The sequence below is a fragment of the Lepisosteus platostomus genome, chromosome 8 (genome assembly GCF_059453375.1).
Source record: "Lepisosteus platostomus isolate fLepPlt1 chromosome 8, fLepPlt1.hap1, whole genome shotgun sequence".
Lineage (NCBI taxonomy): Eukaryota > Metazoa > Chordata > Actinopteri > Semionotiformes > Lepisosteidae > Lepisosteus > Lepisosteus platostomus.
In genome coordinates this window covers 14,467,988-14,488,782 of record NC_142618.1, presented here as the reverse complement: position 1 = coordinate 14,488,782, position 20,795 = coordinate 14,467,988, and the positions used below count along the sequence as shown (strand labels likewise).

Genomic DNA, 20,795 nt, shown 5'->3' with positions numbered 1-20,795 from the left:
AATAAAAGCGTCAAATACAGACTCTGGTACTACTGTAGTAGTCGGTATTCTGTCATTTCAGTTTTTCACGTCGCTCCGTGGTTCTTTGAAAAGTTCATCACTTTATAGCTTTTCCTTCATATAGCGAAACAGTTCACGATGTTGTTGTCGCTGCGCTCTATGTAGATCATCTCCATGAAAGCTCTTGTAACAGTACAGTGAGGATTCGCGCAGCTCTCAGCTCAGTGCGGAGTCCAGAGGGAGTCTCGCTCGCTGAACGGGTTTTCAAGTAAACCCGGCTGAGAGTCAACAGGTCAATTCTTCAACAGCCGTGACAAGAAAGACGATCTTTTCTCCAGATGACTTTAAATTATTCTAAATAAAGCGAATGCATTGGAAGTATGTTTAAAAGCGCCGAGAAACATCGTAACAGTTCGAGAGTGTCTGAATTTCACCGTGTACAGCGGGCTCTTTAAGGAAACGAGTTAAGTTTCCACTGACTCAAGCGTAGTTTGCAGTATGAGTTGAGCCGATATAAAACTCCTGGTGATTTCTGTGATTGAGCCCGGGACCTCATTCATGCTAAGCATGTCCCCAACCAAGACAGAGGGAGAAGGAAATCGATCAAGCACGGAAGTATCGTTGTTGGGGGATTTTAGCCTGCAGTTACACTACGTCACCTGTCATCTCTTGTGCCGTCTGGAATAGCGCTGGTGGATGTGAAAAAAAATGCAACAGGTTGAAACGTATTTAACATTGAAAATATACACGGTACAACTCGAGAAACTAAAGGACCAAAAGACCAAGTATATTGGCACAAGAAAATCAATCGCCCGAACAGGGACTTGAACCCTGGACCCTCAGATTAAAAGTCTGATGCTCTACCGACTGAGCTATCCGGGCTCTGAGAAGCACGGACTACCGGCAGTGTCCTGGGGAGTCAAGCGAGGCAAAGCGCAGTCATACCTGACCCGTCTGGGACGACACCCGACAGATTTTACCCAGAAGCGACAGCACCACTCCCAGTAGGATGAATAATACAGTGAGACATGGGGCGTCAAGGGGCTCCCTTAATTCATCCTCCGTCTCATCGAGGGCAGAGAAAAGTAAAGGCACTGTGCACATCTGCGGGAAATCATGTCGGAGTTTAGTGACAGCGACTTCATAGACTGGACGCTAGGAATTTTCAGGATACTTTTAAATTATATCTTCAAACAAACCTGAATTATTTTGCATGAAACATTTCGGAATCCCTGTGAAACCCAGTACGAGTACGGTTTACGTTCTCCCATTCCCGGTTTCTGACCCGTATTTAATTGCGATTTATTCTGACTGCGAATTAACTGATAAAATATAGAGAAATTCTCCCACGGGAGATCACAAAAACGTATTACAGTTCAGGTCGTAAAACGTGCACCGCAGGGATGAGAAATGAATTGCAATCACAGCTTCCCGCCTCTTGCAATAGTGTCATGTTATTTTTCGTTACTTTAAGAACAGTAGGATTGTTTCCAACTGGTCAAATTGCGGGGAGGCCAAAAGGTATTGGCAGCGGTGGGATTCGAACCCACGCCTCCGAAGAGACTGGAGCCTTAATCCAGCGCCTTAGACCGCTCGGCCACGCTACCCGCCGCTTCCTTTCTTGCTGTCATAGAGAATGACGGGTGTCGTCACCTCTTGTCGTTGGACGCGGGGAAGCTACTGCACCTTGGATTACTGAGATGTTTCCTCTCTCTTGGCGAAATCTCTACTTCTCTGGCACCTCTGGATATAGTTCTTCTGAGCGGCAGGGTTCAGAGCTCTACGTATAGCGTCCTTGAAGTCATTTTTTACAGGAGTAGCGCCTGCTAAAATTAGAAGCTTTTAAAGAGTTCGATCTGGCGACAAGGAGGAGGTCAATTTAAAATTTGAATGACAAAAATCCTCACTTGGAGTCTGGGGGTAGAGGCGCATAGTTCCCATTTCAGTCTGCTGTATTTGATTCAGAGACACTCTGTGGGATAGTGCCATGAGGGCAGGGCTCCACTTCCAGTGCCAGGAACACAACAGCTCGGAGTCTGTGTGTGACAGTGGGAGAGTGTGGAATTCACTTTGGCCTGATGTGCCTCTCAGTGCACAAAGACTCTGTTCACCCAGGCAGGACTAATTTCCATCAACTTCAGATTCCCCTTTCAGCATGAGCCTGTGTGGTAAGCAAAGGCTTAAACTCACAGAGCTGGTTATAATTGCAGCTCTCTTGTAACAGAGCTCACTATCTTCACCCTGCCCTTGTCCTGGTGAGGGTTCTGACACCTTCGTCCTGTGGAGTCCTGAGACTCATCCCTTTCGTCTTCTTCTGCAGGATCCCCGGTGTTGGAGAGCCGCAGCAGAGCGGACTGGGATCAGAGACCTGCGAGCCAGGAGGACTCCTCGTGCCCTGAGCCAGCCTGCAGCAGGTACTGTGTTTGCCATCCTGCTCCTGAAGCTCCGTGTCTGCTGTCGCTTCTGAGTTCAGGTGCTTTTCTCCCTCCCTGCTGCTCCTCACACTGTTTCTGGCAGGTTTCCCCTTTCTGTGAAAATAAATGCAACAATAAAATCATGTAATAAATAAACTGGAGGACCTTGGAGATATGAAGAACGGATATGGGATTAGAACCCCCCAAAAATTCATTCTTAAGGAGCTTTAATGAAATCCTCACTCTTTGTTGTATGAAGTTGTCCAATATGATAAACGTGGTCAAACTACATGAGAAGCAGTTTCTTGCCCATTGGTTAATTAAAGACCCCCTATTATTTATAAATATGACTTACATTAATATTAATAACATTAACAGCTCCGATACAACGGAATGCTTAATGAATGCTGAGTCACATCAGCCACCGAGAGACCCGGTGATTTGCAAAGTTAGTTAAAAAAAATACACACTAGAAAACACAAAGGCCTTATAACATACAATCTTTATAGCAGATATATAGTATATTTTAGAATAGATTTATCAGGGTCCTAACTAGACAAATGGAAGATACAAACAATGTGGTTTCCGTGCTATTGGATCTTCTCAGCAGTGATGAGTCCAGGACGGTCGCTGAGCCTCGTATCTCTTCTACATACCAGTTCAAACAGGCTGCAGTACCGCAGAGAAACAGCAGAGGGAAGCAAATGCGCATTAGAGACCTCCCGGTGCATGAAATAGTCAGACTAGCAGTCAAATTAAAATGTTACCTTGAGGTGTTAAAATGTCATGCAGGAATATCTGAGGAGGCTGAAATTTTTGTGCCTTTAGTGCATCCTAATCAGTAGTGTTCAGTAATATAATGACAGGAGACTCCAACTGGCTCATTCATTACATACCACAGGTCTCGTTATAATCCACATAAAATGAGAAACTCATTTTAAAGCTCATTCTCCTATTCCACTGTATGAATAGAGTGTGTTTCTTATAAACACAAACCAGTTTGGAGTGGTCTGATTTATTTAGGGAATCATTAGGATTTCACTTACTGGATATAAAATATCTTTACTGCTTTGCTATAATAATGATTTTATTTTCCAGATAGATGGAAACGGAAAGCACACGTTTAGGTAGGTCCCGTTTTCAGGTCACACATTTAAAGAAACCCATTTAAGAACACTTTCAATGCACCAATCAAACCGGAACAGAGTTTAGATTGTTTAGAAGTGAAAGTGGAACAATAATGGTTTACAGTAATTACTTCTTCATTTCTCTTTTTAGGGATCTATGAGGGAAAAAAAACCCTTTCAGATGTCAGTAAATATATTTTGAACATGTGTCAACACATCCAGTAAAACATCACTTTATTCAACTGTATCTCTTCCTAGAATAGGAAAGTGAAGCACATATATCTTTCACGTAAAAGTTAATTGAAGGCTCCTCAGACCTTTAAGACAGAAATCCCTGCTTGGCCTAACCTACCAACCCATGGGCACAAGGAGGGATAGACCCAGGAGGGACACCAGTCTGTCACAGGTCTCACACACAAACATTTTCCCAGGAGCCAGCTTAACCAACTGGTATGTTTTTCAACTGTGGGACACTACTGGAGCACCCAGAGGAAACCCACACAAACACAGGGAGAGTATACAAACTCCACACATGTAGCACCCTAGTCATTGAGCCCAGGGCCTTTGCATTGCATAGCTGTGATGCTAACCAAGTGCCACCATGCCACCCGAAGATATTTAGATAAAATGCAAATTGTTTTATGGCATGTATAAATCCCCTTAAAACAAATCGTGTGTTTGTGCATATGTAAAGTACAAGAGGAAGAGAGTTTCACCTTTGGTCTGTATTTCTTCAGCACTTTGTCATATTTCCGCTCTGCTGGAGCGCTCACTGTCGTGTGTGTGTGTAACAGACAGCATAGCAATATAGTGCTGATGTCCCAAGATGTGGGAGGATAGGACTCACTGGATGATTGTCTGCTTCGTTGGGCTCGGTGCTATTACATCTGGAGAACCTACACAATCGGTGAGTTTATGTATTTATATATGTGTGCTTGTATCTCACAGACACCTCCCAGCCATCCTCGAGCTGTGCAAATAGCCCAGCAGACTTCACAGAAAGTGACATCACAGCAATGATCTCACCTTGTGAAACCTGTTCAGAACCTGTGACATTGTAAAATATAATAACAACCGATAAATTTCCTTTAAGCTACTGTCTCAATTATTCATTTGAATTCTGAGCTGAAAACTCTTTCAGTCTTGTAGTATGATAATTACGTACTCACTATTACAAAAAATTTCAAAATAATAAATTGTCCGGGACAGGATAGCTGGTGTCATCATGTTACAAAGTAAAGTTCTGAAAAACATGATTGTTTTTCAATGTTTTGTAAGCTGTTTTTCTTAATTTGCTATTTTTGTATCAAAGTTCCCCCACACAGTGAAACTGGATATGGCTGAGAACTCAGTCGACGATCAGTATCTGAGCTGTCAGACTGAGATGCTGAATGTGACAGTAAAAGGAGGACTTCTGGAAAAGGAGAAGAAGGAGAACCACCTATTTCGTGAAGCCTGGGATGTTGTCGAATGCACTGAACCTGTTCCTGGGGGAACACCCGAGCACTGCAGAGCGATTTTTGTCTACACCTCCAACTCCATTTACCTGGAATTCAATAAAGCCACAAGAAGCAGTGGGGGCAGCGTGCGGAAGTACATGAACACCTACCCATACAAGTCTCTTCACTTCCTGCTGACCGACGCTCTCCGCTTGCTGAGACAACAACTCACTGTCTGCTATAAGGTGTACAGGGGAAGTAGAGAAGACTTTGTGGCAGAAGTGAACTCAGAAATAAGATTCGGACAGTTTTCATCCAGCTCTAAAGATGAAGCCTTTGCACACTTTTTTGGAGATACTACCTTCTTCGAAATCCAGACCTGCCATGGGGTGGACATTGAGAAGTTCTCCGTTTCCAGCTGAGGCCGAGGTGCTGATCCCTCCCTTTGAGAAGTTCAAGGTGAAGTCAGTGACAGAAACAGACAAAGGCAAGAAGAAGATTGTTCTGCAGTCCCGTGGTACCTACAGTAATCATGCATGTTCATTCTTTCCAAGGCAAGTTCAAGGGGTTCTTCTCATACCCTGTTTTAGAGTTGTATGTGAACAACATATATACTGGCATTAAAGGAGACTATAATGTGGTACAGTGAGCTATGAACTATAAATAAGTCCATTATTTCCACCAATGGCTGGATTTTGTTTTTCCCCAAGTACCATTACACTGCTACCACACCTATCCCACTACTGCCCCCAATTGAAAATAATGAACTTCCCAATATGTATTTTCCAAATGGCCCCCATTCATTCTTAAACTTTTTGTGTGATACACAGAAGTGGAATGGGTGCAGTGAATTTAATATTTATTTCTCCAGAGGGAGCACATGCTGTATTAGTTAAGAGGCACACTTTCTCTTTCTCAGGCTGTGACAGGAGATCACACTGATCAATCTGCGGTCACTATGCTTGTTTTTTTCTGTACAGCCAGGTATGCCTCAGTCTAGTTTCTATGCACAAGCTGTAGGCACTGTGTCTGTGCTCTCTGGAAAGCCAAGTCTGCCTGTGTCACCCCACATCTGTGACCAGGCTATGGTCAATGACCAAGTCCTCTCTGGACACTCAGGTCTGTCTGTGTCCAGCTTTAATGGCCAAGCTGTAGTCAGTGAGCCTGTAGTTTATCAGGCTCTATTTCATATGGGCTTCCTCTCCAAAGACAAACAAGTAAGTTAATTGGCTTCTGTGTAGATTGGTGTGAGTGTGTTTGTGTGTGTCTGCACCGCAATGGACTGGCGTCTCCTGCAGGGTGTATCCTGTCTTTCACCTGTTAATTGCAAGGATAGACTCTTCCTTGGAAGAATCGGTTAGAAAATAGGTGGATGGATTATTTATATTTAAGAATTTCAAAGATTCGCAGCTTGTGCATTTTAAAGGTCATGCAGTTTTGTTCTCAGTGGCTGTACAGTACATCTAAAAGAAATGCTTTAATTGAAGAATGTACTGACTGTCATGTCTAGTGATATGTGCATCTGTAACTCTCTGTTCTCCTCACCCTCTCTCTGTCCAGCTGACTCTCTCTCCTCTCGTACTCCAGCTCCAGGTCCTCCCCTTGCACCCTCTCCTCCTCTGTCCTGGCTCCTGTGCTCTCTGTGGTTCTGCTCCTGCAAGGCCTTCTGGGATAATGCCCAGGATACTGCTTGCTGTCCAACTGGGTGAGTCTTCGTCAGCTCACAAGGTTCCCGAGTCTCCGTGAGCTGGAGATATATTGATCTTTCCTCTGTTCGCAGGTCAACACGAGAACTGACTACAGCTGCAGTTTGTTACCATCCTTCACAAGAGAGAAATCATGAAGATTAATTAATGACTGAAAACTGTATTTATGCTTCATGTGATGTAGTAATAGATGGTGGAAAATTAGAAATGCAGCGTTGATTACTAAACTGATTTGGGAGTAACAAATTAATAAAAATTAATTATTTTTGGTTAATGACTTTAAAGCTATTCAGGCTAAAAAGATGATATCTATACTGAGTAAGGAGAAGAGGCTGTTATATTTTTAGTGTGTGCAATTTCAAATCTTTCTAATCTTCACTTTAACTCTGTAAGCCTTTCTACTATAAACAGCTATTGACATAGAGGTATTTTTATGTTACTGCACCTTTTCAGTATGTCAGGACTGTTGAAACTCACTGTGACTGTAGCCTCTATTGTAACAGGACTGTTCTCCTGTACTGGGACTGTAGCTCCTATTGTAACAGGACTGTTCTCCTGTACTGGGACTGTAGCCCCTATTGTAACAGGACTGTTCTCCTGAACTGTGGTTGTATTCTCTATTGTAACAGGAGTGTTCTCCTGTACTGTGGTTGTATTCTCTATTTTAACAGGACTGTTCTACTGTACTGAGACTGTAGCTGCTACTGTAACAGGACTGTTCTACTATAATGTGACAGTAATACATCGGAGATTGTCAAGTGTTTTCTTATACAGTTTGGTAGTGTACAGTGTGCATTATTATGCAGTCTATACAGTCTGTTTGTCAGTGTACAGTGTGTCACTATACAATGTCTGCACAGTCCGTTGGCTGGCTGAAACAACAACAAGACTGGTCAGCTTTTAACACTTTCCCACATCTCTTTGTGTAAGAAGTGCCTCCATGACCCATACGCCATGGGATCTCTCACTGCAACAGAAACAGAAACTGCAAACAAAACGATAAAACGGGTAACAGGTTCCACAAAAATGAGCATTGTGCAAGACTACAGAACTGATGTATATGAAAAAAGTGTCAAATAATAATTGGCAGCTCAATAGGAAGTGGACACATTGCAGAGGAAATGGCTACATGAATTTGAAACTTATCCTCCTCATTCCTGAATGCAGTCTCACAGATTCATGTATCGACACTGACGAAGGAAGTGCTAAACCATTCCACAGTGCTTTGCTCTCAAAGATTCCTGAACATGTTCAGTCCACTTGATTAATTGTAATTGTACATATTTGTTGGGTTGTCTAACTTTAGTTTACTCTTCAGGAAGTAGAACACGGTTCAAATCAGGAGACTGACTTGGCCAGTTCAACAGTTTCCACTACTTCTTCCTGATGACCTCCTTGGATAAGTGTGCCGTATGTTTTGGGTCATTTTCTTGCTGCAGGGTAAGACAAAAGAAAGCTTCTGGAAAGAGATGAGTAAATGGCTGGAAAATAGAGAATGAGAAAAGTGCAGGTTGCTAAGACATAAGATAAATGTCTTTTACACTATCCCTATCAGGTAGACATCACCTGATCAGGGGCAAGTTGTTAGGCGAGGAGTGCTGTGACTCAGGCGCTCTTCCAGCTTTGCTGTGGCTGCTGGCCGGAGAGGAAGGAGCAGGGTGTCTGATGGTCCAGTTGAGTTCTTTGCTACTTCTTTGCCTTCGTGTGCTGGCTTCCTTGGGTCTTAACGTCCAGTCCTCTTGGGCCGAACTTCAAGAACTTCAATCTTCCTGGGCCTTTCTTCACTGGACTAACCTCCTGTCCTCCTGGGCCTAACGTCCATCCTCAGACCTGACTTCCAAATTGTGGTTCTCGGCTTGCCCTGTTTATTAGCCTCAGACCAAGATCACTTGTCAGTCATGTCTGCCAGGGTTCTGGTTGGCCAGTTCAAATCTGATATTTCCATATCTCTCCTTCAGGAACTTGTATTGCTTCTATTAGGAGAGACAGGATGTAATGCTCAATATTTGCGAAAACTCATAACTTCTTCTGAGTTTGATATTTTGATTTTTGAACTACTCATGTTTTGGAGTACTAATGGAATTTGTCTGCATTTTGTTTGGCTGATATTGAGATTTCTGAACTACTCATGTTTTGCCCATTCATTTGATACCAAACAAGCATAGCCCACTTCTTCCTGAAGTGATTACTATCCCTTGTATTGTATTTTAATTGAATATTTTGAGTTTACCCTTTTGTGAGGGAATGAAGTATGTGATGTGGCATCATATCCAGCACTTTGTGCTGTCTTATACAATAAAAACTGAAAGACGGGGTTAAATTAAATCCTTTCTGTATGAGGTTTAGACTTCTAAACAACAGGCTGGAGTTTATGGCAGGAAAGGGGGTTAACTGATAAGGATTCCAGATGCGAGCTAGGAACCCCCTGGGGACGTAATCTTAACTGACCATTTGGCCAGGGTCTGTTAACTGGCCAAATACCATGACCCCCCCTTTTTACCATAATACAGAGTGACGTCAGAAGCGGAAAGAAAATACTGTATAAACTAAAAGTTTGTACCTGCACTTGGAACAATACTTTGGTTTTGTTGTTTCTTGCGGGAAACAAGACTTCGGCTTTATTGTTCCTTGCATGCAATAAACTCATCTGTTTAACTTCATCTCGGGATCCAGAACCTTAATCTTTCTGTTACAGCAACACTATTTTGTCAAGTCAAAATCCTGATATGCAATACAAGCAATGGCAGGTGGTTGTACCTCATTTCGCCACTGAAGGTGTGTCTTGTTTTTCCAAATTTTGGTCCTCATCCGATGTGATTTGATCGAATAATCTATTATTATAATCTAAATCCTTTTTGTAATGCTTGTTGCAATCAGAATTCTGACTGTTTTTTCTGTTTAAATATAAATAGCCCTTTGATCTAAGACCAAATAGTGGTATCTAAGGGCATTTGAACAGATATTCCTTGTTTTCTTGAGGTTTATGTTTCTTTTGAGCATAACTATGTGATTTCTTCATGGTTATACTTCATTTCTTCATGTACTGTAATGTCAACATTGGTTGACATTGGTTAAATGGTAAAACATGGTGTTCGTGGTACATAGGATATATATATATATGAACAAGTTTAAGGTCTGCTGAAAGGAAACACAATGTTTTGGCTGTGGAGCCTGTCACGGACGTCCAAAGGGACTAACCGTGGGGAGCAGGAGAGCGGAAAAAGACCCATATGCGTAGCGGCGAGATGGGGAAAAGGCCCGGGCTCATTAGTGCAAAGAGTTCAGGAGTGCCGTATAGAAACCTATGCCCTCAGGGAGCGGACGTGGGGCGCTCTGGTGCTAGGCGGGTCTCAGGACATCCGAACCTCAATGCTGAGCCAGGACAGAGTGCAAGACCCGGAAATATATAGCCCAAGGTAAAGAGAGGGACAGGAAGGACAGCAGACCGGAAACTAGGGACAGGACAGAGAAGGAGCGCCCTCTGGCTGCAGAGGGCGTGACAGAGCCTTCTTCGGGTGTGAGGTTTAAAATTCCTTAGCTTCTCTGATGTTGTTGGCAGAAAGGTTCATCTGTTGTTTGATGGAGAAAATGGTAGAAAGCATTTTCCGCGAAAATAGTTGTAGAAGTCTCTGAGTGTCAGAGTCAAAGGAAAAAGTGTTACATTTCCGGCGAACTCCTTTGGGAATGATATTATAACGACGACATGAAGGAATAGGAGGTGGTGAGAAAGCCTGGTCGTGGAACAGATCGCTGGGAAGAGACGGGATGCTGGTTTGGTGAGAGAGGGAGGGAAGCAGCCCAGGGAGGAGGAGGAGGAACGACGAAGAGATCTGGAAAAAGATTTAGAGGAAGGCATAGTGGGTCGCAGCAGAAGTAGGTTGAAGTAGGGAGCTGCATCAGCATGGGTAGGCTGCAAAGGAACAAGTTAAATGTTTATTCCCTGCATGAAACAGAACGTTTCGGCTGTGGAGCCTTCTCGGGTGTGAGCGTATATATGGACGATTTTAAGGTATGGTTGCAAGGAGTCTTGAAACTGAATCTTGACAAGAGTCCTTCATTGCATTCATTGCCAGGTAGTGGCCCCAAATTTATGGCCTTGCCGCTGGTGGAGAGTCTCTTCTCTTGACTCGTGAATCACCAGGCCTACTTTGTTCACTAAGTGGTGATTGTCTCACACTAGGGGGTGCTGCAATCAAAGAGAACTTACAAGCATCCTTCTGCAGTTCCATAGTGAATTGCAATTAATTCAGCATATCATAACAACTCAGGGACCGCATGACATTCCTTGATTTAAATTCTATACTTTTAACCATATATCCTATCATTTCGCCATTGCTTCTCCAGATTGTCTAGTATATAGTTCTGTGTCAGCCCCTCCTTGTCAGTGTATGGGCTTGTGTATTGCAGCGTGGTGGAGCTATTTTTGAAATGTTATCATACAGTGGCCTGTGCTGTGCAGGGATTTGCAGATCAATCTGTCATTGCTTAACCACCTGGGCTGCTGCAGCAAACTGCACAGGATGTGGCTTCACAAACACATGGGGCACATACTAAACCAACAATCTAATTCACACAAGCTCACAAACTGCACACCGCACTGACACACTTCGTCTGACAACACCTTAACATTCTGTTAATTCTTATTGCCTTGGCAACAGTGTAATTCCTTGGTCATGCCAATAAAGCTGTTTGAATTTGAACTCGAATTTGAATTTGAGTTTTAATTTGAATTTGGACCTGAGAGACAGATCAGTGTGCAGTGACAAGTGACAGATCACTATAGACATGAGACAGCCTCAGAGCAGCACTGCAAAAACACCATAAGTTAGGCAATGAAATCACAGCAGAAGCTAAAAACCATTAAAATATCCATTGATATACCCACTCAAACTGGATTGCAGCCCATTGTGTGATCTCCTGTCACAGCTTGAGAAACAGACAGTGAGCCTGTCTCTCAATAATAATAATGCAGTGTGTGATCTCCTCTTCCAGCCTGAGGAACAGACAGTGAGCCTGTCTCTCAATAATAATAATACAGTGTGTTATTTCCTGCCACAGCCTGAGGAACAGACAGTGAGCCTGTCTCTCAATAATAATAATAATAATACAGTGTGATCTCCTGTCACAGCCTGAGAAACAGACAGTGAGCCTGTCTCTCAATAATAATGATACAGTGTGTGATCTCCTCTTCCAGCCTGAGGAACAGACAGTGAGCCTGTCTCTCAATAATAATGCAGTGTGTGATCTCCTGTCACAGTCTGAGAAAGAGACTATCTCATAATGTATTATGAAATGTATATAAATGTTCAATTATATGCCTGTTCTGTAAATGCTGAATGTAAATTTTATCTGTTTTGACAACAACATAATTCATTGGTTATGCCAAAAATGCTCTTGAATTTGAATTTGAATTTGAAAAAATAGAAAGGCAGAGGAGAGAGAGGGAGCAGTTCTCAAGTTCACCACATCCTGTTATGTTATGAGTCGTCAGTCACACTAGTCTTTAATCACTCTTCAGTGTTTTTCTTTTTCTAATCTTTTGCACACTAAACTAAACTCTAATCTAAACAACAGTTGAAATACAGCTAATTCAGGAAGTTTCATTACTTTACTACTGGGATTGGGAAAATAAGAGCATAAACAAAAGACAAAAAAGGAAAAATGTCTGTGATAAATTCAAAATGATCATTGCTCTGATTAATTAATTCAACACTCTCTCCTTCTCCCCCACCTGTCTCTCAGTTCTTTTCATTCTAACATTTTAATTCTCTAGAACTACAATAAACGTAGTGCCAAGGCTTGGGACATAAAATACAGTAAAAATAAAAATACAATTCAGTTTTAAGCAAAAGCAAAACCAGACAAATACACACTACAGAGACAAATGCAAGAACAGCATATCCAAGTTTGGATATGAATCCCAGGGGTATCTCTCTGCAGAGTCCTCATTTTGCATAACAGACAAATGTCTGGAGAGTTTCCAACAAATGGCGTGGAGGTGCCTGGTGTGTGATCCTAATGGTATTGAATCAGTGGACCTAAAGGTCTCTGACCTGTAAACTTTAAAGGTGTCAGACCCTTGGGCCTGGTGGTGTCTGATCAGCGGGCCTGGTGGTATCTGATCAGTGGGCCTGGTGGTGTCTGATCAGCGGGCCTGGTGGTGTCTGATCAGCGGGCCTGGTGGTGTCTGATCAGTGGGCCTGGTGGTGTCAAACCTGTGAACCTGTTGGTGTTGGACCAGTGGGCCTGGTGGTGTCTGATCAGTGGGCCTGGTGGGGTCTGACCTGTGGGCCTGGTGGTGTCTGATCAGTGGGCCTGTTGGTATCTGATCAGTGGGCCTGGTGGTGTCTGATCAGTGGGCCTGGTGGTGTCAAACCTGTGAACCTGTTGGTGTTGGACCAGTGGGCCTGGTGGTGTCTGATCAGTGGGCCTGGTGGGGTCTGACCTGTGGGCCTGGTGGTGTCTGATCAGCGGGCCTGGTGGTGTCTGATCAGCGGGCCTGGTGGTATCTGATCAGTGGGCCTGGTGGTGTCTGATCAGTGGGCCTGGTGGTGTCTGATCAGTGGGCCTGGTGGTGTCAAACCTGTGAACCTGTTGGTGTTGGACCAGTGGGCCTGGTGGTGTCTGATCAGTGGGCCTGGTGGGGTCTGACCTGTGGGCCTGGTGGTGTCTGATCAGTGGGCCTGTTGGTATCTGATCAGTGGGCCTGGTGGTGTCTGATCAGTGGGCCTGGTGGTGTCAAACCTGTGAACCTGTTGGTGTTGGACCAGTGGGCCTGGTGGTGTCTGATCAGTGGGCCTGGTGGTGTCTGATCAGTGGGCCTGGTGGTGTCAAACCTGTGAACCTGTTGGTGTTGGACCAGTGGGCCTGGTGGTGTCTGATCAGTGGGCCTGGTGGGGTCTGACCTGTGGGCCTGGTGGTGTCTGATCAGTGGGCCTGTTGGTATCTGATCAGTGGGCCTGGTGGTATCTGATCAGTGGGCCTGGTGGTGTCTGATCAGTGGGCCTGGTGGTGTCTGATCAGTGGATCTGGAAGGGTCTTACCTGTGTCTGAAGAGTGGAGTTCAAGCAGACCACTGGGCCTGCTTGTGTTCACTCAGTGGGCCTGGATATGTCCAACCAGTGGGCCAGTGTGTCAGACCTGGAGGTGCTGTGATCTGTGTAACCTGTGTAGATCTGTGGGCACTGAGCAATCTTGCCTGCAGGGCACCACTCCCTAGTTGCATCTGGCAGTGCTGTGCCCATGATGCCTGTGCCTGCACACTGGGGCAGCTGTGGCAGGTTTGAGTGAGAAAGAGGCAGCAGGAGTGAGGAGGGGCCCTCTATTTCAGTTCCCTCTCAGAAGCGCAGCTGTGTGCCTGCTGGCTGTCTGCCCAGTCCTCTGAGGGCAGTATGTCTCCTCCCCTCCTCTCTCCTCCCACTCGATCTGTCCAGACCTCTGAAGTCTGAAGTTGAGCCCATATCTGACTGTCTGGACCAGGAGTGTTTGTGTTTAGAGCCTCTCTCATCATTCTGAGGCTGTTATGTGTTTCAATACTGAGAATTAGAAATAAAGACTAGTTCACTCCCCTCTCATTAGATGAGAAGAATGTGAAAAGGTCACAAATGAGAAGAGGCCGTTTGGTCCCTCTGGTCCATTTGGTAGTAAGTAGTTTTAATTGTAAGTCATTCAGCCATTTCGTGTTCTTGTTGCACACTCCCAGAACCCTTTGTGCCTTCTGTTACACATCTATGTAGTTTCCACTTGTGCTCTCTCACTGCCTTGTGTGCTCTGAGGCTCTCTGGGCTCTGTAATGAATTTTTCGGGGTGTGTCTGTCACTGTCCGTGTCTCTCAGTGTGTTGGAACACTCTGCATTGAACCTGATCAGAGGACGCTTCCCTGGAATATGAGTATTCATTTAAAACACCACCCTGCTGAAGTCAATTTCTCTTCTCTTATCTGTTGATGACACGAAAAGCACTTTTCCTCCCTCTCTCTCTCTCCTCCCCCCACTGCTCTCTCTCTCTCTCTCTCCCTTGCTCTCTCGTTCTCTTGCGCCCTCACTCCCTCGCTCTTGGTGCACAAAAGCAGATTTCTGCACTTGACAGAAACAGACCCTTGTCTTCTGCGGCGTCACCCCGGCCCGTCTCCTGCTCGTTCTCCGACTCGCGGCCCGCGGGGGTGAGTGCTCGCTTCGTTCTCTTCTGTCGGGGGTAATTTCGGTGGGGACTGGGGGGCTGACTCTGCAGTCGGGGTGCTGTTTGTCACCCGGAGTGGGTATGAGCTGCCGGGGTCTCTTCATCTCAGTATCTCTCCATCTGTCTGGCGCAGAGCTTTCTTTTTGCTCTCCTTGCCCTGTCACCATCTTTAATCTCTCAATCGCTCTTCTTCTGCTCCTCCCTTCCTCTATCTCTTCCCCCTCTTCCCTCCCTATCTGATCCTCCCTGCTCTTTCCTGTCCGTGCCCATAAACTCCTCCCTGCCCCTTGCAATCTGCACTGTCCCTCCTGCTCCTCCCAGTCTGACTGTCTCTCCTGCTCTTCCCAGTCTGACTGTCCCTCCTGCTCCTCCCAGTCTGTCCCTCCTGCTCCTCAAAGTGTGCAGTCTCTCCTGCTCCTCCCAGTCTGCCCCTCCTGCTCTTCCCAGTCTGCACTGTCCCTCCTGCTCCTACTTGTCTGACTGTCCCTCTTAATCCTCCCAGTCTGACTGTCCCTCCTGCTCCTCCCAGTCTGACTGTCCCTCCTGCTCCTCCCAGTCTGTCTCTCCCACTCTTCCCAGTCTTTCCCTCCTGCCCCTCCCTACTGTTTCCTGTGTGTCAGTGATCTCTAGTCAGTGCATAGGTGATCACAAGGTGATTAGCTATCACTACTTATTGAATCAGTGATCGCTTGCCTGTGTATCAAGGATGTTAATAAATTAGTTAATAAATCAGTGATCACTGTGTATCAGTGATCACTAGTCGTTGTATCAGGGGTTGCTGCACAGTGAATTAGTGGTCACTAGTCAATATACCAGTGATCACTAGTTACTGTATAAGTGATCACTAGTCAGTGTATCAGTGATTACTACTCAATGTGTTTCGAAAATTACTAGTCAGTGTATCAGCACTCATTATTCAGTGAATTAGTAATCACTAGCCAGTGAAACAATCATCACTATACAGTGAATGGGGTAATAATAATAATAATTAATAATTGCTTACACTTATACTTACACTTTTCTGGACTCTACTCAAAGTCCCCTCCACCACCACCACCAGTGTGTAGCTCCACATGGATGATGCGACAGTAGACATAATGCACCAGAACACTCACTACACATCAGCTCTCAGTGGGGAGGGGAACAGAGTAATGTAGCCAGTTCAGAGATGGGGATTATGAGGAAGCCATCATTGGAAAGGCCAATTTGAAATGTTGCCAGGACACTGGGGTTATACCCCTACTCTTTTTGAGAAACACCCTGGGATTTTTAATGACCACAGAGAGTCAGCACATTGGTCATCCTTCATCCAAAGGATGGCACCTTTTTACAGTATAGTGTCCCCATCAGTTCATGGAGCATCGGGACCCACACAGACCACAGGGTGAGACCCCCTACTGGTCCCATTAACACCTCTTCTAGCAGCAACCTTAGTTTTTCCCAGGTGGTCTCCCATCCAGGCTCACACCTGCTGAGCTTCAGTGGGCTGCCAGTTGTGAGCTACAGGGTGATACAGCTGCTGGCTATAATCACTAATCTGCATGTCAGAATGTACATCAGCAGTTACTAGTCAGTGTATCACTTTGTATCAGTGATCACTATGATCACTAGACAGTGTATCAGTGATTGCTATTCCGTGTGGATCAGATATTATCGGTCAGTGTATCAGCAATCAATTCTCAGTGCTACAGGGATTTCTATTTTGTGAATATGTTAGAGTACCAAAAATGACTAGTCAGTGTTTATCAGAGATAAGTCAGTGCATAAGTGAACACTAGTCAGTTTATTAATACTAATTAGGCAGCGAATCTGCAATCACTAGTCAGTGTATAAGCGATCTTTATTGAGTGTGATTTCTTCGTAAGCCCACATGAGTACTAGATTCTCTGTAATCTTTCCAACATGAAGAGGAAATCTATTCTTCTATCAAAAAGAGGAAATTCAGCATTTTTGATAGAAGTTAATTAATCTGAGGATCTCGTTAAGCCATCACTTGAAAGAATCCAGGGCATCAGCTCGTTCAGCAACAAGACTGCAGAGCTCTGTGTAAAGAGATGTCTCCGGTCTTGATCAGAGGGTCGCACCCAACCATTACTTAAAAGATACCGGCTTCAACAAAATTGTTGGGTATCTTGTTCCATACTCCAACCACCCCTTGTGTAAAGATGTGCATCCCATTCTGAAATGCACTTCCACCCTGGTTCCTCAGGCATCCTTTGCCTCGTGTTTTACAAGGCTCATCTTTATTAAAATGTGGTGCCCACGGCTGTACAGGATATGCCGAACGAGGCCTTACTTGTGCATTCAACAACTGTAAAACCCAGAGCAGCCAGAGCCAGCCTCGCGGTGACTCAGAACGAGACGTTTCTCTTCCGCTCCCCCTCAGCAGAGCAGCGGGTGCACCACCCCAGCGCAGAAAGAGAAGTGAGAGAGAGTGCGAAGCTCAGCATGATTTTTCCACTGCGCTGCGAGAGCGCACACTTCCTGTCCTGCTTCAGCTCTGCTGCAGAGGCGAGCGGCCCACTTCCTGTCTCCAGCCGGAGATACCGGTGGAGGGGTGGGGGGAGACACAGTCGTGGTGGATATGAAGGACAGCCAGTGTCGCATGAACTGTTACCGTATGCGCTCGTCTGTCTTTCACATCAGACTGGTCTCAATCAAGAAGATGTCATTCTGCCCATCAGGCCCATCTGCTTACTTAATTGATCCCAGGAACTCATCAGGGGATCAGGGGATCAGCTTCAAATACATGACCGGGCAGCTTGTTCCATACTCCCACGACCCTTTGTGTAAAGAAGCACCTCTTGTTCTCAGTTCAGTGTTGCCATTTCCTCCTTGCTGTCACACGCATGACTCACACAGATACATGCGCTTCAATTATGACTTTCGGATGATATTTCTAAATCTGACAAGACGATACATTTTCTTGCATGTGCAACTGATCGCTAACAAAGATCTCCCTTCTTTAATGCACATTTTTGATGTCTGGTGAACTGAAATTGCTGTAGCTCAGGAAAAGCATGCATTGTCTTATTCAGACAATTTCTATTTAAAATTATTTCTGAAACTAGAGGCTTCACGCTTGTTCAGTAGCAAGTCTGAGTTTCACAAAATAAAAACATCTGAGCCATGTCTAAGGAGCAGGGTGATTCTAAACTGCAGGAAGCTACACATGATCTGGGATCTGGGTGATTGCGTAGATTCTTCTATGTCCTCGACAGAAAGCAAACAGAAATCTCAGGTATAGAGAAACAAGTCTGGAACTGAAAATACTTAAGCTCTGCAATGCACTAGTGAAACTTAAATTAGAGTACTGTGCAGCATTTTGGTCACCAAACCACAAAAAGGATGTTAGAGCCTTAGACAGAGTTCAGAGAAGATTTTATCAAAGTATATAAGACCATAAGGAGTACAGACAGGACCACAACTTCATACTCAGTAACAAAACGGAATTCTAGTCACTAAAAAGGGAATATATTTCCTTCTGGCTGATATTTTTTATTTGCTAATTTCTATAATATATATAATATAATATAATATTTATATAGGAAATCCAAATGGACAAAATAACAAATATTGAATAGAGTAAGACAAGCTGTTTCTGAAGATCTGAGGGTTTCTGAAACAAGTGTCGCTGTTTAGCAACTATCAAACCGCAAAATGAGCAAGATGGTCCGACTGATCGGACCTGACGTGACTGTCGACAGCCAATGTGAGATGAATCAAGCATGTGTGACAATCCTATGATGTCAGGCTGTTGTTTCACCAGATCAGTGAGGATTGGCCGAGAGTCGACGCCACTGTGGCACAGAGGACAAGACAGAGAGAACAACCGCCAATCCGCAGTCACTAGCTCAGCCAGACTAAGCACACCACAAGGGGGCAGTGTCGGCCAGCGCAGGGGTGAGGCACACCTGGAACCCTTGCACGCAGGTACGAATGTGCTCAGTGACAGCTCTCTGTCTGCAGGGTGTTCCAGTCGGCCTCAGCAGCCACCTGAAAACTGAAGTGTTTTGCTCACTTGGACAGAAGTGTCAAGACTTTCATTGTAAAGACGCACAGATAAATCTTACAAGTGGAGAGTGTTTTCCTTATTTATGATCTGAAACTTAATGTAGCCCAGCTGCTGCTGCTACTACATCCGCTGACGCAACTACAGCTTTGATTAACAGAACTACTTCTACAGCTCTGATAATCTTTTATGTTTCTACTACACTTAAAACTCCTATGGCAAATACAGTACTGTATCTGTATACTCTTCTAGAAATCAGTGTGTCGGTATTAAGCCCTCTCTCTCAGTGCAGTGTTAAAGTACTGGATTGTCCTGTCAGTGTGTTGTTAATCTCACCCTCCTCTGTGGTTTTCACTGCCTCGCTCTCACTGTTTTTGGTCCTGTTCTGTCTCCAAGTTAGACTCTACCTACCTCATTGAATTGAGTTAATCACTGTGTTAACTATTTTGAGCCACACCCAGACACACCCTCTTTCAAGACAGACTGATGGAAGACAGGTTGATGTGTAATGACTTGGCTGTAGCGTTATGTTAATGTACGGTTGTGTCCAGTGAGTTAGTGTTTACCATCTCCCTCACTCTGACAGGCCGGTCAGACAATCCTGGATCCCACCACCACCTGCGACACGTCTCGTCCAGCTTTCAAACCCGACTCCTGCACCAGCACCGAGGATCCGAGCCGGACGCCGAGATGAGTGACACTACGTCCGAGGAGAGATCCAGCACCACCACCGTCCTACTGCTCTTCGTCTTCTTGCTCCTCTTGGCCGTTCTGCTCGTCTTCTTCTACCGCCGGCTGAACCGAGCCACGGACGGGGCCTACGCCCTGAGCAAGCTCGGCCCGTGGCTGGGAGGCCAGGCGGAGAGGGCGAGCTCAGGCCTGCGGGCCCTGGAGGGCCGCGTGGGGCTCGGCCGGGGGGGGAGAGAGGGGGGCTTGGGGGACGAAGAGGCAGAAGAGGAGGGCGGCGAGGAGGAGGAGGAGGAGGAGGAGGACCGAGAGAAGGACGTCGAAGCCTGCGCCCCCAGGCCGCGAGTGAAGTCGGACAGCGAGGACTCGGAGGATGACTACTCCAGTATGGAAGGCTGCAACCTCAGGGACAGGGCCAAGCTGGACGAGGAAGAGGAGGAGGAGGAAGAGAAGGAGAGGGAGGGGGAGCAGGCGGGGGAGAAGGGAGGGCTCCTGGTGGACCTGGGGCACTTTGCCGGCAGCGCCTCCTGGGCAGCAGACGAGTCACTTGTGCAGGGGAAGGAGGACATGACTGTGCTGTAAGAGGGGGGGGGGGGACAGTGGGATACATTTTGGGGGAGCAAGAGCGAGGACAGGGTGGGGAAAAAAATACAGGCACCCCACCCTCCTCAAACCAGGCTCTGCACTCGGGGTGTCCCCGCAAAGCCAACTGCAGCTGAAAGCACCGCCAGCGGTTCTTCAGACAACGCAGACCACAGCGCTTTTTAAAAAAAAAACATCCAATCCGACTTGTAAAAATACTTAAAACGGCAATGTACTTTTTTAGCAGTTTTTTTAATGTTGTGGAAAGTGCCTCTTCCGGTACAAATAAATCCTGTCTTTCATACACACGGCTTCAGTAAGTGACTGTGTGCGTCGTCTCTCCCAGCGAGGGCCAATTTCTCCGGGTGCTGCGACCTCTTCCCACATCCCGCCCTTCGGAGCGTACTTAGAGCTAACACTCCGCTAACACTTTACTAGAGGCTTCCGGCAGGGCCGGATTTTGGTGTTCGGAGGCCCTAGGCACTTTCACTCTGAAATGTGCAAAAAGAGGGGTAAACGCCAATTGAATTCCGTCGATCGATATGATGCAACTATTCGAATGCCAAACCACGTGATTGATGGAGCGAGTCGAGTGACCATCACTTCGATACTCCTAGTTTCTAGAACAGCCGCTAGAAAGCTGTGATTAT

At 45.5% G+C, this 20,795-nt stretch overlaps 1 protein-coding gene, 2 non-coding genes and 1 pseudogene across 5 annotated transcripts; 2 read left to right on the top strand and 2 right to left on the bottom strand.

Moving 5' to 3' along the window:
* Positions 1–809: 809 nt before the first annotated feature.
* trnak-uuu (transfer RNA lysine (anticodon UUU)) lies at positions 810–882 on the bottom strand. The gene has a single exon. It is a non-coding gene; the product is annotated as a tRNA-Lys (tRNA).
* Positions 883–1,525: 643 nt separating this feature from the next.
* On the bottom strand, positions 1,526–1,607 carry trnal-aag (transfer RNA leucine (anticodon AAG)). The gene has a single exon. It is a non-coding gene; the product is annotated as a tRNA-Leu (tRNA).
* Positions 1,608–4,283: 2,676 nt separating this feature from the next.
* On the top strand, positions 4,284–11,392 carry LOC148656103 (erythroblast NAD(P)(+)--arginine ADP-ribosyltransferase-like; annotated as a pseudogene). The gene is made up of 4 exons (XR_015940795.1): positions 4,284–4,448; positions 4,854–5,534; positions 6,568–6,685; positions 6,761–11,392. The product of XR_015940795.1 is annotated as an erythroblast NAD(P)(+)--arginine ADP-ribosyltransferase-like (transcript).
* A 3,296-nt stretch (positions 11,393–14,688) lies between these two features.
* On the top strand, positions 14,689–20,449 carry LOC148656102 (uncharacterized). 2 transcript variants are annotated; one of them, XM_088642532.1, is made up of 3 exons: positions 14,689–14,847; positions 18,634–18,797; positions 19,463–20,449. In XM_088642532.1, exon 3 carries the CDS (start codon positions 19,567–19,569, stop codon positions 20,143–20,145), a length of 579 nt encoding a protein of 192 aa, XP_088498658.1. In that variant the 5' UTR covers positions 14,689–14,847; positions 18,634–18,797; positions 19,463–19,566; the 3' UTR covers positions 20,146–20,449. The 2 variants fall into 2 exon arrangements, with proteins under 2 accessions (XP_088498658.1, XP_088498659.1); XM_088642533.1 differs by lacking the exon at positions 18,634–18,797 and having other exon boundaries at positions 14,691–14,847.
* Positions 20,450–20,795: the final 346 nt, after the last annotated feature.

Excerpts from the sequence above, each read along its gene's own strand:
- LOC148656102 (XM_088642532.1), top strand. The coding sequence starts at position 19,567 with ATGAGTGACACTACGTCCGAGGAGAGATCCAGCACCACCACCGTCCTA.